The sequence below is a fragment of the Notolepis coatsorum genome (genome assembly GCF_963971535.1).
Source record: "Notolepis coatsorum genome assembly, contig: SCAFFOLD_500, whole genome shotgun sequence".
Classification (NCBI taxonomy): domain Eukaryota; kingdom Metazoa; phylum Chordata; class Actinopteri; order Aulopiformes; family Paralepididae; genus Notolepis; species Notolepis coatsorum.
In genome coordinates, this window is record NW_028171667.1 from 82,501 (window position 1) to 96,442 (window position 13,942).

General features: G+C 43.5%; 1 protein-coding gene and 1 pseudogene across 2 annotated transcripts in view; both read right to left on the reverse strand.

The window, feature by feature from the left end:
• The window catches only part of LOC311248208 (dynein light chain Tctex-type 3-like), a gene marked incomplete at its 3' end in the record, with an annotated part of 15,985 nt that extends 7,595 nt beyond the window's left edge, over positions 1–8,390 (reverse strand). Inside the window, exons 1-2 of the mRNA XM_084339132.1 lie at positions 8,273–8,390; positions 886–1,129 (exon numbers count right to left, since the gene is read on the reverse strand). Coding sequence (XP_084195258.1) covers positions 886–912 — 27 coding nt within the window. The 5' untranslated portion in view covers positions 913–1,129; positions 8,273–8,390. The remainder of the gene's footprint in view (positions 1–885; positions 1,130–8,272) is intronic.
• The window catches only part of LOC311248209 (X-linked retinitis pigmentosa GTPase regulator-like), a 70,055-nt pseudogene continuing 57,124 nt past the window's right edge, over positions 1,012–13,942 (reverse strand). The window contains exons 7-8 of the transcript in view: positions 8,273–8,443; positions 1,012–1,095 (exon numbers count right to left, since the gene is read on the reverse strand). The product of the transcript in view is annotated as an X-linked retinitis pigmentosa GTPase regulator-like (transcript). The remainder of the gene's footprint in view (positions 1,096–8,272; positions 8,444–13,942) is intronic.

The window sequence follows — 13,942 nt, forward strand, 5'->3', positions numbered from 1 at the left end:
CTCGGTAAAAAAGAAAACTCCCTCGTCCCGAGATCCCGACTGAAGTTACAGAAAAACTACTCCCGTCCCCAGCAGGTAGTAGCTAGGGATGGGACTTTCTAGCAAAAGCCCCCCCCCCCCCCCCCCCCCCCAAAATGTATATAAAAAAAGTATATTAAACTATTAAATTTTTTTTTATCAGCTGACCGACAATAAATCAAAATGACACCATTCACCATTGTAGCCTCTAATAATAACAGCATTGCATCGGCCTATCAACCTGTTTTAATTTAAAAAAAAAAATACAGAAACAGTAGCATGTGCATCTTTTAGATAAATGATAGGCTGCCTCTAAATATAAAAATGAATGAAATAGGAAATCTCCATCTCTGCTTATTTTTTTTAAAGCAAACTACAAAGAAAGTCTCATATCCAAAAGTAGCAGATAGATAAATAGGTCATACATGTAGCAGATAGATAAATACATGTAGGTGTGCATTTGGTGATGTGGGTGGGTAGGTTTGTAGGCAGGTGGGTGTGTGGTTATGTATTATTATTATTATGTACACAGTATACAGTATGTACTGTGTGTATGTATGTTTGTATTAACACATATCTTTTGAATGTATTACTGGTATTTTATAACATGTATATTTTTGTATGTTTGATTTTATAAAACAGGGGAAGTTCCCGATAAGCCTCTATAGGCTTCTAACTTCTCCTTCACAATATGGTTATAACTCATTATGTATTGTTTTTACTTTTGTTTAACTGTGTTAATAAATAAATACGAAAAAATACAAATCCCATATAAACCCTAAACCAGTGTCTCAGCTTGTTGTGTTAGAACCAGTGGTTTCTCGACATTAATCTTTACATTCTTATTATTAAATCTCTTCTACACACCTCGTCTCCGGGTTGATACTCTTCCATCCTGCTCTTCTGGAGATATTAGTCTTAATGTTTCCAGTCAGATTATTAGCTGCAACACTTTATTAACACAGTTCTGTTCTGCTGGACTTCCTGGTCGCGTCACAACGAGCTGCCGACGACTGTGTCCAGATTAGAGAGGGACCCGCTGTGTTGAACAACCACACCTTCTCCGGCTGCTGCCCCCTGGCGGCGGTGGATGGAACACACTGCGGAAATACTGGATAGCAGTGGTGGTCAAAAGTAGAAATAAAACAAACAACAAATACAACATAATAATACTAGCCTGATAGGATATTACTCTGGTAAATAAAAGTCCATTCAAAAGTACATGTAAGCAAACGTGGGTTCAGCCCCCAATTCATGGACCTTTAAAGGTTATGTCCTCTAACAGAGTCCATTCTCTTCGGTTCAAATAACAAACTCAGCAAGACCGACGGCTTCTCGGTTACAGTGGGTGACAATATTATCACAAGGAAAGATGAAATTACCTACCTGGGTTCCATCCTAGAGGCTAATCTTTCCTGTGACAAAATGGCATCCAATGTAATAAAAAAAGTCAACCAACGAACGCGTTTCTTGTACCGGATCTCCTCTCTGGTAAACAAGAATACCCTGAAGACTCTAGCAGGAGCACTCATTCAAGGGTACTACGACTATGCTTGCACCTCATGGTACCAAAGCACCTCAAAGGCACTAAAAAACAAATTACAAACATCTCAAAACAAGCTAGTCAGACTACTACCAGTGGCGTCGCGTGGGTAAAATAATAGGGGAAGCCAAAAAAAAATTATAAAAAAAAAAATTATTAAATATTTTTATTAATAATTTTTATTTTTATTTTTTTTTAAGTCAAGTAGTCACCATGTACACTACAGTATGGCTCGGCGGCCAGTCAAACTTTCTTTTTATTTATTTAACAGATTGCAGAATGGGTACAATACAGTACGGCTCAATACACACAATTGTATAAGGGGATGCAGACCAGAGAAAGACGTTTGTCTTGTTTACATCAGGGTCATTAATACTGCTGGAGCATTGGTTAATTTTTGGTCAGATTTTTCCTTGCGCGATTTTGCGCGCCGCGTGGGAGCAAATTCGAGACACATATTCGGTTGCAAAAAGGTGTCCCACGGTCTCCTCTATGGCCGTGAATATTTTCACGCGGATCGGAATCACGGCGCGCCCGTGGGACACTTTTCCGTTTCGGCGAGTTTATTCCACGCTTTCTGTTTTCCTTTTCTAAGCATTTTAGGGGCTACATGTGAATCAATAAAAGTTGCGGGACGCCCAGATGTTTCCACGATAGAAAGCTCGCGTGGATCCCATAATAGGCTCACTTAATACAGCGTTTTTAAAATCACGCGACATTTTCAGGGTCGCGAGCCGACCTTTTCCCCTCGTTTTCGATGATGGAAGTGATTTAGGAAAAGCTTCGGCACGCCGAGAGGTCCCCGTGGATTTAATCTCGCGAGGATCGGGGCAATATTCGGCCCGTGGGAACAGTTACGGGTTAATACAATGTTCAGAGTGCAGAGGGGAAAATATGCTGAGTATTTTCCTCTCAGCCCCGTTTTAAACTTTTAGGGTGTGGCAGTCAGCTCGAATCTGATTGGCTAGGATCGGATTTGGACTCTATAATGCTGGAAGCCTGGAGAAAGAGACCTACCATCTGCCTCCTATCCTGCTGCAGTGAGCATAGTGAGGCTGACAGTGTGTTAGAGGGAGTGAGAAGGAGAAGAGGGAGACATTTAAAAAAAAAAAAAAAATTATAACACAGATGCTCAGATGAAAAAGAATGTAAACTATATTAATTTTTTTTTTTTTTTCATATTTCATATTTGATATTAATTCATATTTTAATATTAGGGAGGCATGGCTTCCGTTGGCTTCCATAAGGATTCGCCACTGACTACTACTTGACCTGACTCCTAGAACCCACCTCACCCCTGCCCACTTTGACAACCTAGGATGGCTTAGAGTAGACGACAGAGTACAGCAACTTGCAATGGGCCTGGTCTACAAGATACACTACGCGACCAAGGTACCCATGTACATGTCAAAATACTTCCCAAAGGTCAGTGAATACCACGATCACAACACCAGAGGGAGCTCCACAAATCATGTAAAACCCAGATTCGGCTCAAACAAGGGACTAAACACGTTTCGCAATTATGCCACATCAATGTGGAACGCCCTGCCTAAAGCTGTAAAGGAATGTGAATCACTACCCACCTTCAAAAACACTCTCAAAAAACACCTACGTGAGACTGCAATTCGAAACTGGCCCCTACAAATGTCCTAACCTAGTTGTACAGTAAATGACCAAGTAAGGCTTTGTCAATATTCCAATGTACAGTGTAAAATGTGTGTGTGTCCCCTTCCCAACCCCCCCCCCCCCCCCCACCTCCAATGTACAGCCCTCACCCAACCCACCCAACCCCACCCCACCCAACCAACCTCCTCCAATGTACAGTTTCTATGCCAAATGTATATACACTCCTTTTCTGGACACTTTTGTATCACAAACAGTACTGTATTTGCAAATCTGATATGTCATAAATGTATAGATGTAGCAGTACTGTCTATCTGTATGTCATGTATGTCATATATGTTATGATGAATTGAAAATGGGGGACCCTGATGTAAACAAGACAAAAGTCTTTCTCTGGTCTGCATCCCCTTAACAATTGTATGTATTGAGCTGTACTGTACTGTACCCATTCTGCAATCTGTTAATAAACTTTTCAATCAATCAATCAATCAATCAATGTCATAGTTTACATTTACATTTAGTAATTTAGCTGACGCTTTTATCCAAAGTGACTTACAAGTTCTGTACGACAAGTCATCAGGAAGGGCACAACTCTATCAGCTGAGTAACAATGTTCATCAAAGTGTTGAGTGCAGGTTAGTTTATTAGGACAAGTGCATGACAGTAAGGTTAGTTAGGGTTAGATTTGATTTTTATTTATTTATTTATCCCCCCCCCCCCCGCCCCCATTATTTCAGATAATGGTTGAAGAAGTGCGTCTTTAATCGGCGGCGAAAGATTGGACGGCCCACTTAATAGTAGTTGGTGGTCCACTTAAAGCAGGCTCTGATTACTCTCTCCAATGTTCATAATTCATACATGTCACTGTGGTCTAAGGCAGTTTACAAGTATTAAGTGAACATGAGCGACTCTCTCCCATATCTAAAACTAGTGTGCTGAAATTAAAACATGTGATTAAAATGTCATCAGGTAAAAAATCTGAAGCTGCTCCATAGACAATTAATTGGGAAAGATGGTATAGAGAGAGAGAGAGAGAGAGAGAGAGAGAGAGAGAGAGAGAGAGAGAGAGAGAGAGAGAGAGAGAGAGAGAGAGAGAGAGAGAGAGAGAGAGAGAGAGAGAGAGATTCACTGTCTGTGGGGCAGACTTTATACCTGATGACATCACAAGTTTGGTTTTGGGAGAGAGAAGCTCATGTATTCAGATAGTGATGAGTTATTTTATACTTATCTATTTTTGCCTATCACAGTCTCTGGAGCGTAACAGAAAGAAGCATTTTGTATAAAAGTATTCTGTACTTCTGTATGACAACTAATAAATAAAGAAACTAAAGAATACATTAACATTATGGGAAATGACCGTCTTCTCCAGAGTCAGACTAGAAGACAGAGACCAGTTTCTTCTCTGTGTTCAGTAGAAAGCTATACTGCTGCAAGCTAACCTAGCTTAGCACAAATGAATGAAAGCGGATATGGACCAGCTAGCCTAGCTTAGCACAGATGAATGAAAGCGGATATGGACCAGCTAGACTAGCTTAGCACAGATGAATGAAAGCGGATACGGACCAGCTAGCCTAGTTGTTGGCCAGTATCCGCTTCCACTTATTTGTGCTAAGCTAGGCTAGCTGGTCCGTATCCGCTTTCATTCATCTGTGCTAAGTGTAACCGGTCTCGTATTGCTCTGCGTTGTTTCAAATTCCGATTCGACCCCTGAGTTTAAAAGGATATCCCCTCTGAGCTCTCAGTCTGGATGCCTCTGGGGAGTGAGTTTAAAAGGATATCCCCTCTGAGCTCTCAGTCTGGATGCCTCTGGGGAGTGAGTTTAAAAGGATATCCCCTCTGAGCCCTCAGTCTGGATGCCTCTGGGGAGCTGGTCCATATCCGCTTTCATTCATTTGTGCTAAGCTAGGCTAGCTGGTCCATATCCGCTTTCATTCATTTGTGCTAAGCTAGGCTAGCTTGCAGCAGTATAGCTTCTACTGAACACAGAGAGGAAACTGGTCTCTGTCTTCTAGTCAGACTGGAGAAGACTAGATATAATAATAAATATATAAATAAATAAATATATATAAATGAACATAAAATGTAAATACTAAAATAGCTTACCTAAGAACTGTACTTGGAAAATAGGCTACTTAGTAAAGCCTCGACTTTAGTTACATTTTAACAACGAAAATAAATACTTCAAGTAATTAGACAATGAAAAAGTATTAGACTTCTTCTCTGACCTTTGATTTGGTTCTGCATAATCGTATTCATAACACACACACACACACACACACACACAGACACACAGACACACAGACACACAGACACCTTCTGCCATAACATTGATCAAAAAACGATCACAGACAAGTTTATAAATCAAACAGGTTTACTGGTATCACAGAAGAAAATAAAATCACAAATAATAACCGAGACACACAGAGTCAGTGAATGTGTTGCTTCATGTTTCCCTGAAACAGCCACACATCACGTGTAAAGTGCACGTGTGCTTCAAATGTCATTAAGCAATAAATAGTATTTACATTCTCACAGTAAGAGGAAGAAGAAAGCAAGATCCCACTTCAGGCGCGCGCTGCCCTCTAGAGGCTGGTGGGGAACACACAACCCAAACTACCACCACGTACCAAACCACAGAAACACAGGCCACACAGTTTAGTGCACAGCAATAAGGAGATCCCAGAACTTGAATTGATAGAGGTTTCTACGGCAACGCGATAAAAATCCTTAGCAGCCATCTTTTTATTTATTTTTTTTATCTTTTTTTCCCTCCTTTTTCCTCCGTTTTTCTCCCATCCCAATGTTAGTCGTTATGCCAATTCCCAATCCCCCTCCTGGTCGTTGCGCACTCTACCCCCTACCGTCGGTCTGGGAGGGCGGAGACTATCACATGCTTCCTCCGACACATGTGTAGCCAATCAACCGCTTCTTTTTCACCTGGCAGCGCGGACTCTCACTGAGAGGGTGTAACGTGTGGAAGGATCACACTACCCCCCTCAGATCCTTTCCTCGCTGAGCAGGCGCCCCGACCGAACTGTAGGAGTCGCTGTTTACAACGACCAGGACCCACCCACCAGCTTTGCCACCCCTAACACTGCCAATTGTGTTAGTATGAACGACCAGCCAAGCTGGTAGCAACGCCCGTTGGTGGCGTGCGCCGTGCCCACTACACCACCTAGCCGCCCTCCTTAGCAGCCATCTTAAAGTGAACCCAAAGAATTATATTATAAACCAAAGGAGATCACCCACGATACTCTAGGAGAAGCCGCTTCTATCTGTTCAAGTTCCACGATAGAGATCTTGATAATACTTGGGAGACGAAGAGGGGGGTTGATCTCAGGAAATAGGCCACTTGTGACAAAACGGTTTCCCGCCAAAATGAGTTGACTATTTTATAAAAGAGTAACTGTCATGAAGTTCAAACTGAAAGACAAACTCTATTCAATACTAGTGACTTTATGAGACCAGACCTGTGCTTTAAAACATGGTTACATTAAAAGAAATACGCTATAATCATTTATACTCTGGAAATATTGAGCAACAAATAACAAATGTATATACTTACATATATTGCTTTTAAATTTTTTTTTATTATGAAAGCTCTCAGTTGTAGTGGTTGCTGTCTTAAAAAGGACCATACTGGTCTAAATATGACGTTTACTAATCAGTACACATTTTACATTACCCCTGACCATTTTCCTGAGCATACCGGCGTTCGGACATTTACAGGGGCCAGTTTCGAGTTGCAGTCTCCCTTAGGTGTTTTTTGAGAGTGTTTTTGAAAGTGGGTAGTGATTCACATTCCTTTACAGCTTTGGGTAGGGCGTTCCACATTGATGTGGCATAATTGCGAAACGTGTTTAGTCCCTTGTTTGAGCCGAATCTGGGTTTAACATGATTTGTGGAGCTCCCTCTGGTGTTGTGATCGTGGTATTCACTGACCTTTGGGAAGTATTTTGTCATGTACATGGGTACCTTGGTCGTGTAGTGTATCTTGTAGACCAGGCCCATTGCAAGTTGCTGTACTCTGTCGTCTACTCTAAGCCATCCTAGGTTGTCAAAGTGGGCAGGGGTGAGGTGGGTTCTAGGAGTAACGTCAAGCAGTAGTCTGACCAGTTTGTTTTGAGATGTTTGTAATTTTGTTTTTAGCGCCTTTGAGGTGCTTTGGTACCATGAGGTGCAAGCATAGTCGTAGTACCCTTGAATGAGTGCTCCTGCTAGAGTCTTCAGGGTATTCTTGTTTACCAGAGAGGAGATCCGGTACAAGAAACGAGTTTGTTGGTTGACTTTTTTTATTACATTGGATGCCATTTTGTCACAGGAAAGATTTGCCTGAGAGAGAGAGGGAGAGAGAGAGAGAGAGAGAGAGAGAGAGAGAGAGAGAGAGAGAGAGGGAGAGGGAGAGGAGAGAGAGGAGACAGAGGAGAGAGAGAGGAGACAGAGAGAGAGAGAGAGAGAGAGGGATCTAATAATTATTTGGGTGGTATCGCCATCTTGGGGCTCGGGATGACAGTCTACCAAATGAACCTTTCAGGAGTAAATAGCTGTGATCTGATAGTGCATTGGGCACCATTTCCACATCATAGCTATCAAATAGTCTAGGGGATGCAAAAACATAATCTATTCTGGAAAATGTCTTGTGTCTTGCAGAGCGAAAAGAGTACTCTCGGGCCGTTGGGTTGAGTAATCGCCATAGGTCATTTACACCTGTATTCTTGGTCCAATCCTGCATGTTTCTGATCATTGGAAATGGTGGGATTAGATTTATCCATCACAGGATCCCAAATATTATTTGTATTACTGAATGAAACTGTAAACAGAGAGCCTATTGGGATGCTAGATCGTAATGTGAAACACTGTGATTTACCTCACCTTGCTACTGTCTATCTTTTTTATGCTCGCTTATGCCTGTATTTTTTACTGTTGTGAAGCACTTTGAACTGCAACCTCTGTATGAAAAGTGCTATACAACATAAAGTTATTATATATATTAAAATAAATAAACTAACCCTAAATTAAACATATATTTCTTAATACATTATGTCTGCGTTGTTCAGAAGTGTATTTACACCGCGGTGTGACTCTCACCTCCAAACACTTCCCCGTCACACTGACCCGGCTCTGGGGGGACTGACCCGCGCTCTCTGCACATTTATCACTCTCTGCGCTGTTCTCCTCCTCTTCCGCCTCCTCTTCCTCATCTTCTTCCTCCTCTTCCTCATCTTCCTCATCCCCACTCATTTGATCTGCTTGTAAATCCTGCCAAAATATATATTGTACATATAATTAAAGATGTCAAAGCTTGTGTGAAACTTTACGACAAACAAGATACCAGGAATACAAACACGGGATGACAACTGCCTCTATAGCACCACCTACTGGAAGAGACGAGGCATTACAAGAGAATGCTGACCATTTTACCGGTTGGAATATAATATACAGGGTTCCAGCAGGTTTTCCACGAGTTAAATATACGATTCTTTGATTAGAATTGAATACCTATTTCACGGCCAGAACTGATTATTACTGTACTGATTACTGTGCAGCCTGGATGTTCCCCCAAACACATTTAAACAAGATACAGAGAAGTTATCACAACATAGAAGTAACTTCCTAATACCATATATTTAAACAAGATACAGAGAAGTTTTTGTTTGTTTTGTTTAAACCTTTTAAAAGGCCTAAAGACTTCTTAAGACTTTTGAAGACCCCCGCAGGGAACCCTGTATATAGTATGTTCTTCCTGTGCCCCAGGACAGTTCAGTCAGTATGTTCTTCCTGTGCCCCAGGACAGTTCAGTCAGTATGTTCTTCCTGTGCCTCAGGACAGTTCAGTCAGTATGTTCTTCCTGTGCCTCAGGACAGTTCAGTCAGTATGTTCTTCCTGTGCCCCAGGACAGTTCAGTCAGTATTTATAAACACGCACCACTCTATCCTAATAAAGCTATAAATAAGAGAGATAACCCTCATATTCGTCACCTGGACGTACTGCATGGTGAACTGTCCTGGGGGACAGGAAGAAACATGTTCTTAAAATGAGTAGCTTTCTCCTTGAAGCGAAGGCTAAATACACTAAGGCAGGGTAGGTAGGACTGAAGCGAAGGCTAAATACACTAAGGCAGGGTAGGTAGGACTGAAGCGAAGGCTAAATACACTAAGGCAGGGTAGGTAGGACTGAAGCGAAGGCTAAATACACTAAGGCAGGGTAGATAGGGGTCACTACTGGGATGCAGGGATCGAATGGTTTGAGAAAAAGAAAAAGAAACTGGGTCCCACCTGCTACTGGAACCGGCCAATGAAATGTTCCAACAAGTCGGATTGATGCAGGAAACGATAAGTGGGCTCGCCATTAAAGGTGCTGTAAGTGGGCTCGCCATTAAAGGTGCTGTAAGTGGTATTTTCTTTGTTAAAATTATTGGTCCACATAATAATAGCTCTACATTCCAACAGCCATCAGTCACGTAGAGTTTGAATGAATTAATGAAAAGGTTTATTTAAAATGGACACCACAGCTACATCGGACCAGCCACAGTGGACAGACCAGATGTGTTGTTTTACGTGTTTATAGCACAAGTGCTAGTTTTCAACACTAGTCCATTGAGGCTTTTCTAAAAGATATAATAAAATTAACAGTAAAATACAGAATTAAAATCACAAATCAGAAATATTTTCCAGAGCAAGAGTCCATGATCAAAACAACAAAACCAGTCCACGTCTAATATGTGAGCATTGCTGCTTTGATTTCAGCCGTACCTTGAGTCCTCTGCTGAAGACGTTGGCATTGGACTCTAGTTTATTTATCTTTTTCCTCCTTATTTTTCCGCGTTTCTCCCATCCCAATGTTAGTCGTTGTGCCAATTCCCAATCCCCGTCCTGGTCGTTGCGCACTCTACCCCCTACCGTCGGTCTGGGAGGGCGGAGACTATCACATGCTTCCTCCGACACATGTGTACCCAGCCCAGGCACGTTGGAACTTTAAATCGGCAGGGGGTGCGGCCTATCTGAGATTTTCTTTTCAGAACGCCGTGAGAGGAACGTTCGTTGTTTAGAATGGCTTTGAAATAAGTTATTTCTAATGACCCTTTAACTGAAAATGACGTGAGACGTGAGGCAAACGAGAACATAATAATTGTTTTATTTGGACTTTTCAAGCCTGAAGAAATAAAAACAAACACTTCTGAATACCTCACTTGGCTCCATCTCCAAGTCTGTATGACACATTTCTATGGGTTAGCTTCAATGTTAGATTGAATGCATCTCCTACAACGACACTGTCGTGCCTAAATTAAGACGTTGCACAGCTGATACCAATTGTATTATCAATGCACGGCTAATTAAGTGTTTTATATTACATCGGTCCGCGACCCGATGGTTGGGGACCTCTACTCCGTTATGCACAAGTTTATAGACTTTCGGAGTGAATGAATGAATGAATGACCTTTATTTATATAGCACCCTTCACAGCACGAATGCACAGGGTGCTTTACACTACAGCTTAATATAAAAACACAATAAAAGCAAAATCAGAAATAAATGACAGACAAACAGCAGTTAAAAACAGTGAAACCAGATAGAAAAAGTAGAATAAAAGAATTTGGATAAAATCATGAGTCACTAATTAAAACAACACTATAGAACAGTGAGGACAAGAAAAAGGCGCCTATGTGTGATCAAAAGCCTGCCTGAACAAATGTGTTTTTAGTTGTTTTTTAAAAGAGTTCTCAGAGGGGGCAGTTCGCAGGTCCAGGGGGAGAGCGTTCCAGAGCCTTGGTGCTGTCACCTCGAAGGCTCCATCACCCCTTGTTTTTAGCCTGGACCTGGGGACCACCAGGAGGTGCTGATCGGCAGATCTGAGTGAGCGGGTGTTTGTGTAGGGATGGATGAGTTCCGTGATGTAGATGGGGGCCTGACCGTGAAGTGCTCTGAAAGTGAAAGTGAGGACTTTGAAGTGAATTCTATAGTGTACCGGGAGCCAGTGCAGGGATACCAAAATGGGAGTGATGTGACATGATTTTTTTGACCTTGTGAGTAGCCTGGCTGCAGCATTTTGGACCATTTGTAGTTTATCTGTGGATGATTTGGTGAGACAGGTGAAAAGTGAGTTGCAGTAGTCAAGCCTAGAGGAAATAAAAGCATGCACGGATAGTTCTAGTTCAGAGTGAGATATGATGGTGCGCAGTTTTGCAATGTTTCTGAGGTGAAAGAAGCAGGTGCGTGTGAGTGTTTTGACATGTTTGTCTAGGTTCATGGCCTGGTCAAAGACAACACCCAGGTTTCTCAGGTGGGGACGTATGTTGTCTTTAAGGGACCCCAAGTGAGTGGCCACTCTAGCTGCAGTCTTTTCAGCTGCTACGATCAGCACCTCCGTTTTATTTGCATTTAACTGGAGGAAGTTACTCCCCATCCAGCTCTCAATGCCGAGCAGGCACTCCTGGAGAAGGCTGAGTTTCTCCAAGTTGTCGGGTTTAAAAGAGCAGAGTAGTTGTATGTCGTCTGCGTAGCAGTGATATTTAATGCCGGTGAATTTATTGATGAGGAGGCCTAGGGGAAGCATATAAATGGCAAAGAGGAGTGGTCCTAGCACCGATCCCTGTGGTACCCCACATGAGAGAGGGGTGGGGTCAGATTTAAAAGGACCCACAGCCACCGAGAACGTTCTCTCCCTCAGATAAGAGGCGAACCAGTTTAGAGCGCTCCCAGAGATGCCCACCCACTCCCTGAGCCTGTCCAAAAGGATGTTGTGGTTGACCGTGTCAAACGCTGCGCTCAGGTCTAACAGGACCAGAACAGAGCATTCACCAGAGTCAGCAGACATCAGGAGATCATTGGATACTCTGAGAAGGGCAGATTCAGTGGAGTGGAGTTTGCGGAAGCCAGATTGGAATTTGTCACAGATGTTATTCTGTGACATGTGGGTGGTGAGCTGGTTGGCTACAACCTTTTCTAACACCTTTGATGCAAAGGGCAGCTTGGAGATGGGTCTGAAATTGTTATGGATGGTGGGGTCTAGGTTGGGCTTTTTTAGGAGTGGCTGTACGACTGCCTCCTTAAAATAGATTGGGACAGAACCAGAGGCTAGGGATGAGTTAATGATAGTGACTAGACTGGGGCCAACAGAGCAGAAAACTTCCTTAAACATGGATGTAGGAAGGATGTCTAGGGGGCTCGAGGAGGTCTTCATGGAGGTGACTAAGATGGTGAGATCATCCAGAGAGACAGGTGAGAAATCGCTCAGGGATGCTTGAGTGGTGGGATGGAGGGGAAGGGGGGATAGAGAAGGAGTGATGTTTGCCATTATGTTTGCAACCTTGGTGACAAAAAATTGAAGAAAGCGGTTACAGTCCTCATTTGACAGCACTGGTGTAGGGGGGGGGGGCTGACAAGTGTGTTAATGGTTTTAAATAATACTCTGGGATTGTGCTTGTTGGATGAGATTAAATTACTGAAATAGGTAGCCCTGGCGGACTTTACTGAGTTATTAAACTCAGCCCTCAGCTCTTTGAGGTATAGCCGATGAACTTCTAAATGAGAGGTTTTCCAGCGTCTCTCTACTCTGCGGCAGTTACGCCTGAGCTCACAGATGTTGTTGTCAAGCCAGGGGGAGGGGTTCACAGGACCAGGGGGAGGGGTTCACAGGACCAGGGGGAGGGGTTCACAGGACCAGGGGGAGGGGTTCACAGGACCAGGGGGAGGGGTTCACAGGACCAGGGGGAGGGGTTCACAGGACCAGGGGGAGGGGTTCACAGGACGAACGCTGCGTGTTGCTAGGGGCGCTACGTCATCTAAAATGGCCGCGCAGTGTGTGTTGAATTTGTCAACCAGACGCCTACGCAGAGAAAGTTGCGCGTCACGTGCCTGTCGGGGCCAATCAGGCCTACCCCGGAAGTAACTTACTGTTGCGGATAAGCTATAAGCCAACCGCCTAATCAACGTCATCAACAGAGGACACCAAAACATTTCTATCATAGCTAGCAAGGAAGCTATCTATAGCTGCGCTATTGATAATACGAGAGCTTTTGACACACTTCAATGGAACAAAGTCATTATCGAACGCTAGGCTAAACAAAATACAGCTGTGATCGGACACCAATAACTCCTCTGTGCTAACATTGCTGACTTTTAACCCGATCGTGAACACAAGGTCTAACGTGTTGCCTTTGCAATGCGTCTGTGAGGTTTTGCCCGCTGCTCACTACCTTTTCTCTGTTTCTTTAAGCCTATACTGTTTATTTCCCTTCTATACTGTTTATTTTCCCTTCTCACTCACTCTCTCTAGCCCCCACCCTCTCGTTCCTTACCCTTAGTGGCCACACCTGTTCGATATTCTATTATCTCTCGCACCTGTGGTGGCAGGCTAATTAGTCCCCCTGTGGGCTTTAAATACCAGGGCGCTTCCCCTCGTTTTGGCGTGGGGTCGTGTTGTATACTTGCCGAGTCATATTCTCTAAACATCTAGACTCTTTCGGGAGATCCTCTGTCTGCCTATGCTGTTCCATTCTCCGGCGTCGAGATGTTTGCTCCAGCCTTCGCCAGCTGTCGCCGTTGCCTGTGGGGGAGACTGGTCTGCGCTCCCTGTACTTCCACGGGAGGCACCCCAGCGTTCCACTGCAGACCCCCGCGCAGCTGTTCGTCCTGACGCACATCCAGACCAGCGCAGACGCTCTCCAGTCCTCAGCGCGCAACGCGCATCTTCCAAGGACGCTCGAGCTTGGCACGCTCTCCAGACCAGCGCGCAACGTGCATCTTCCAGACCTTCGAG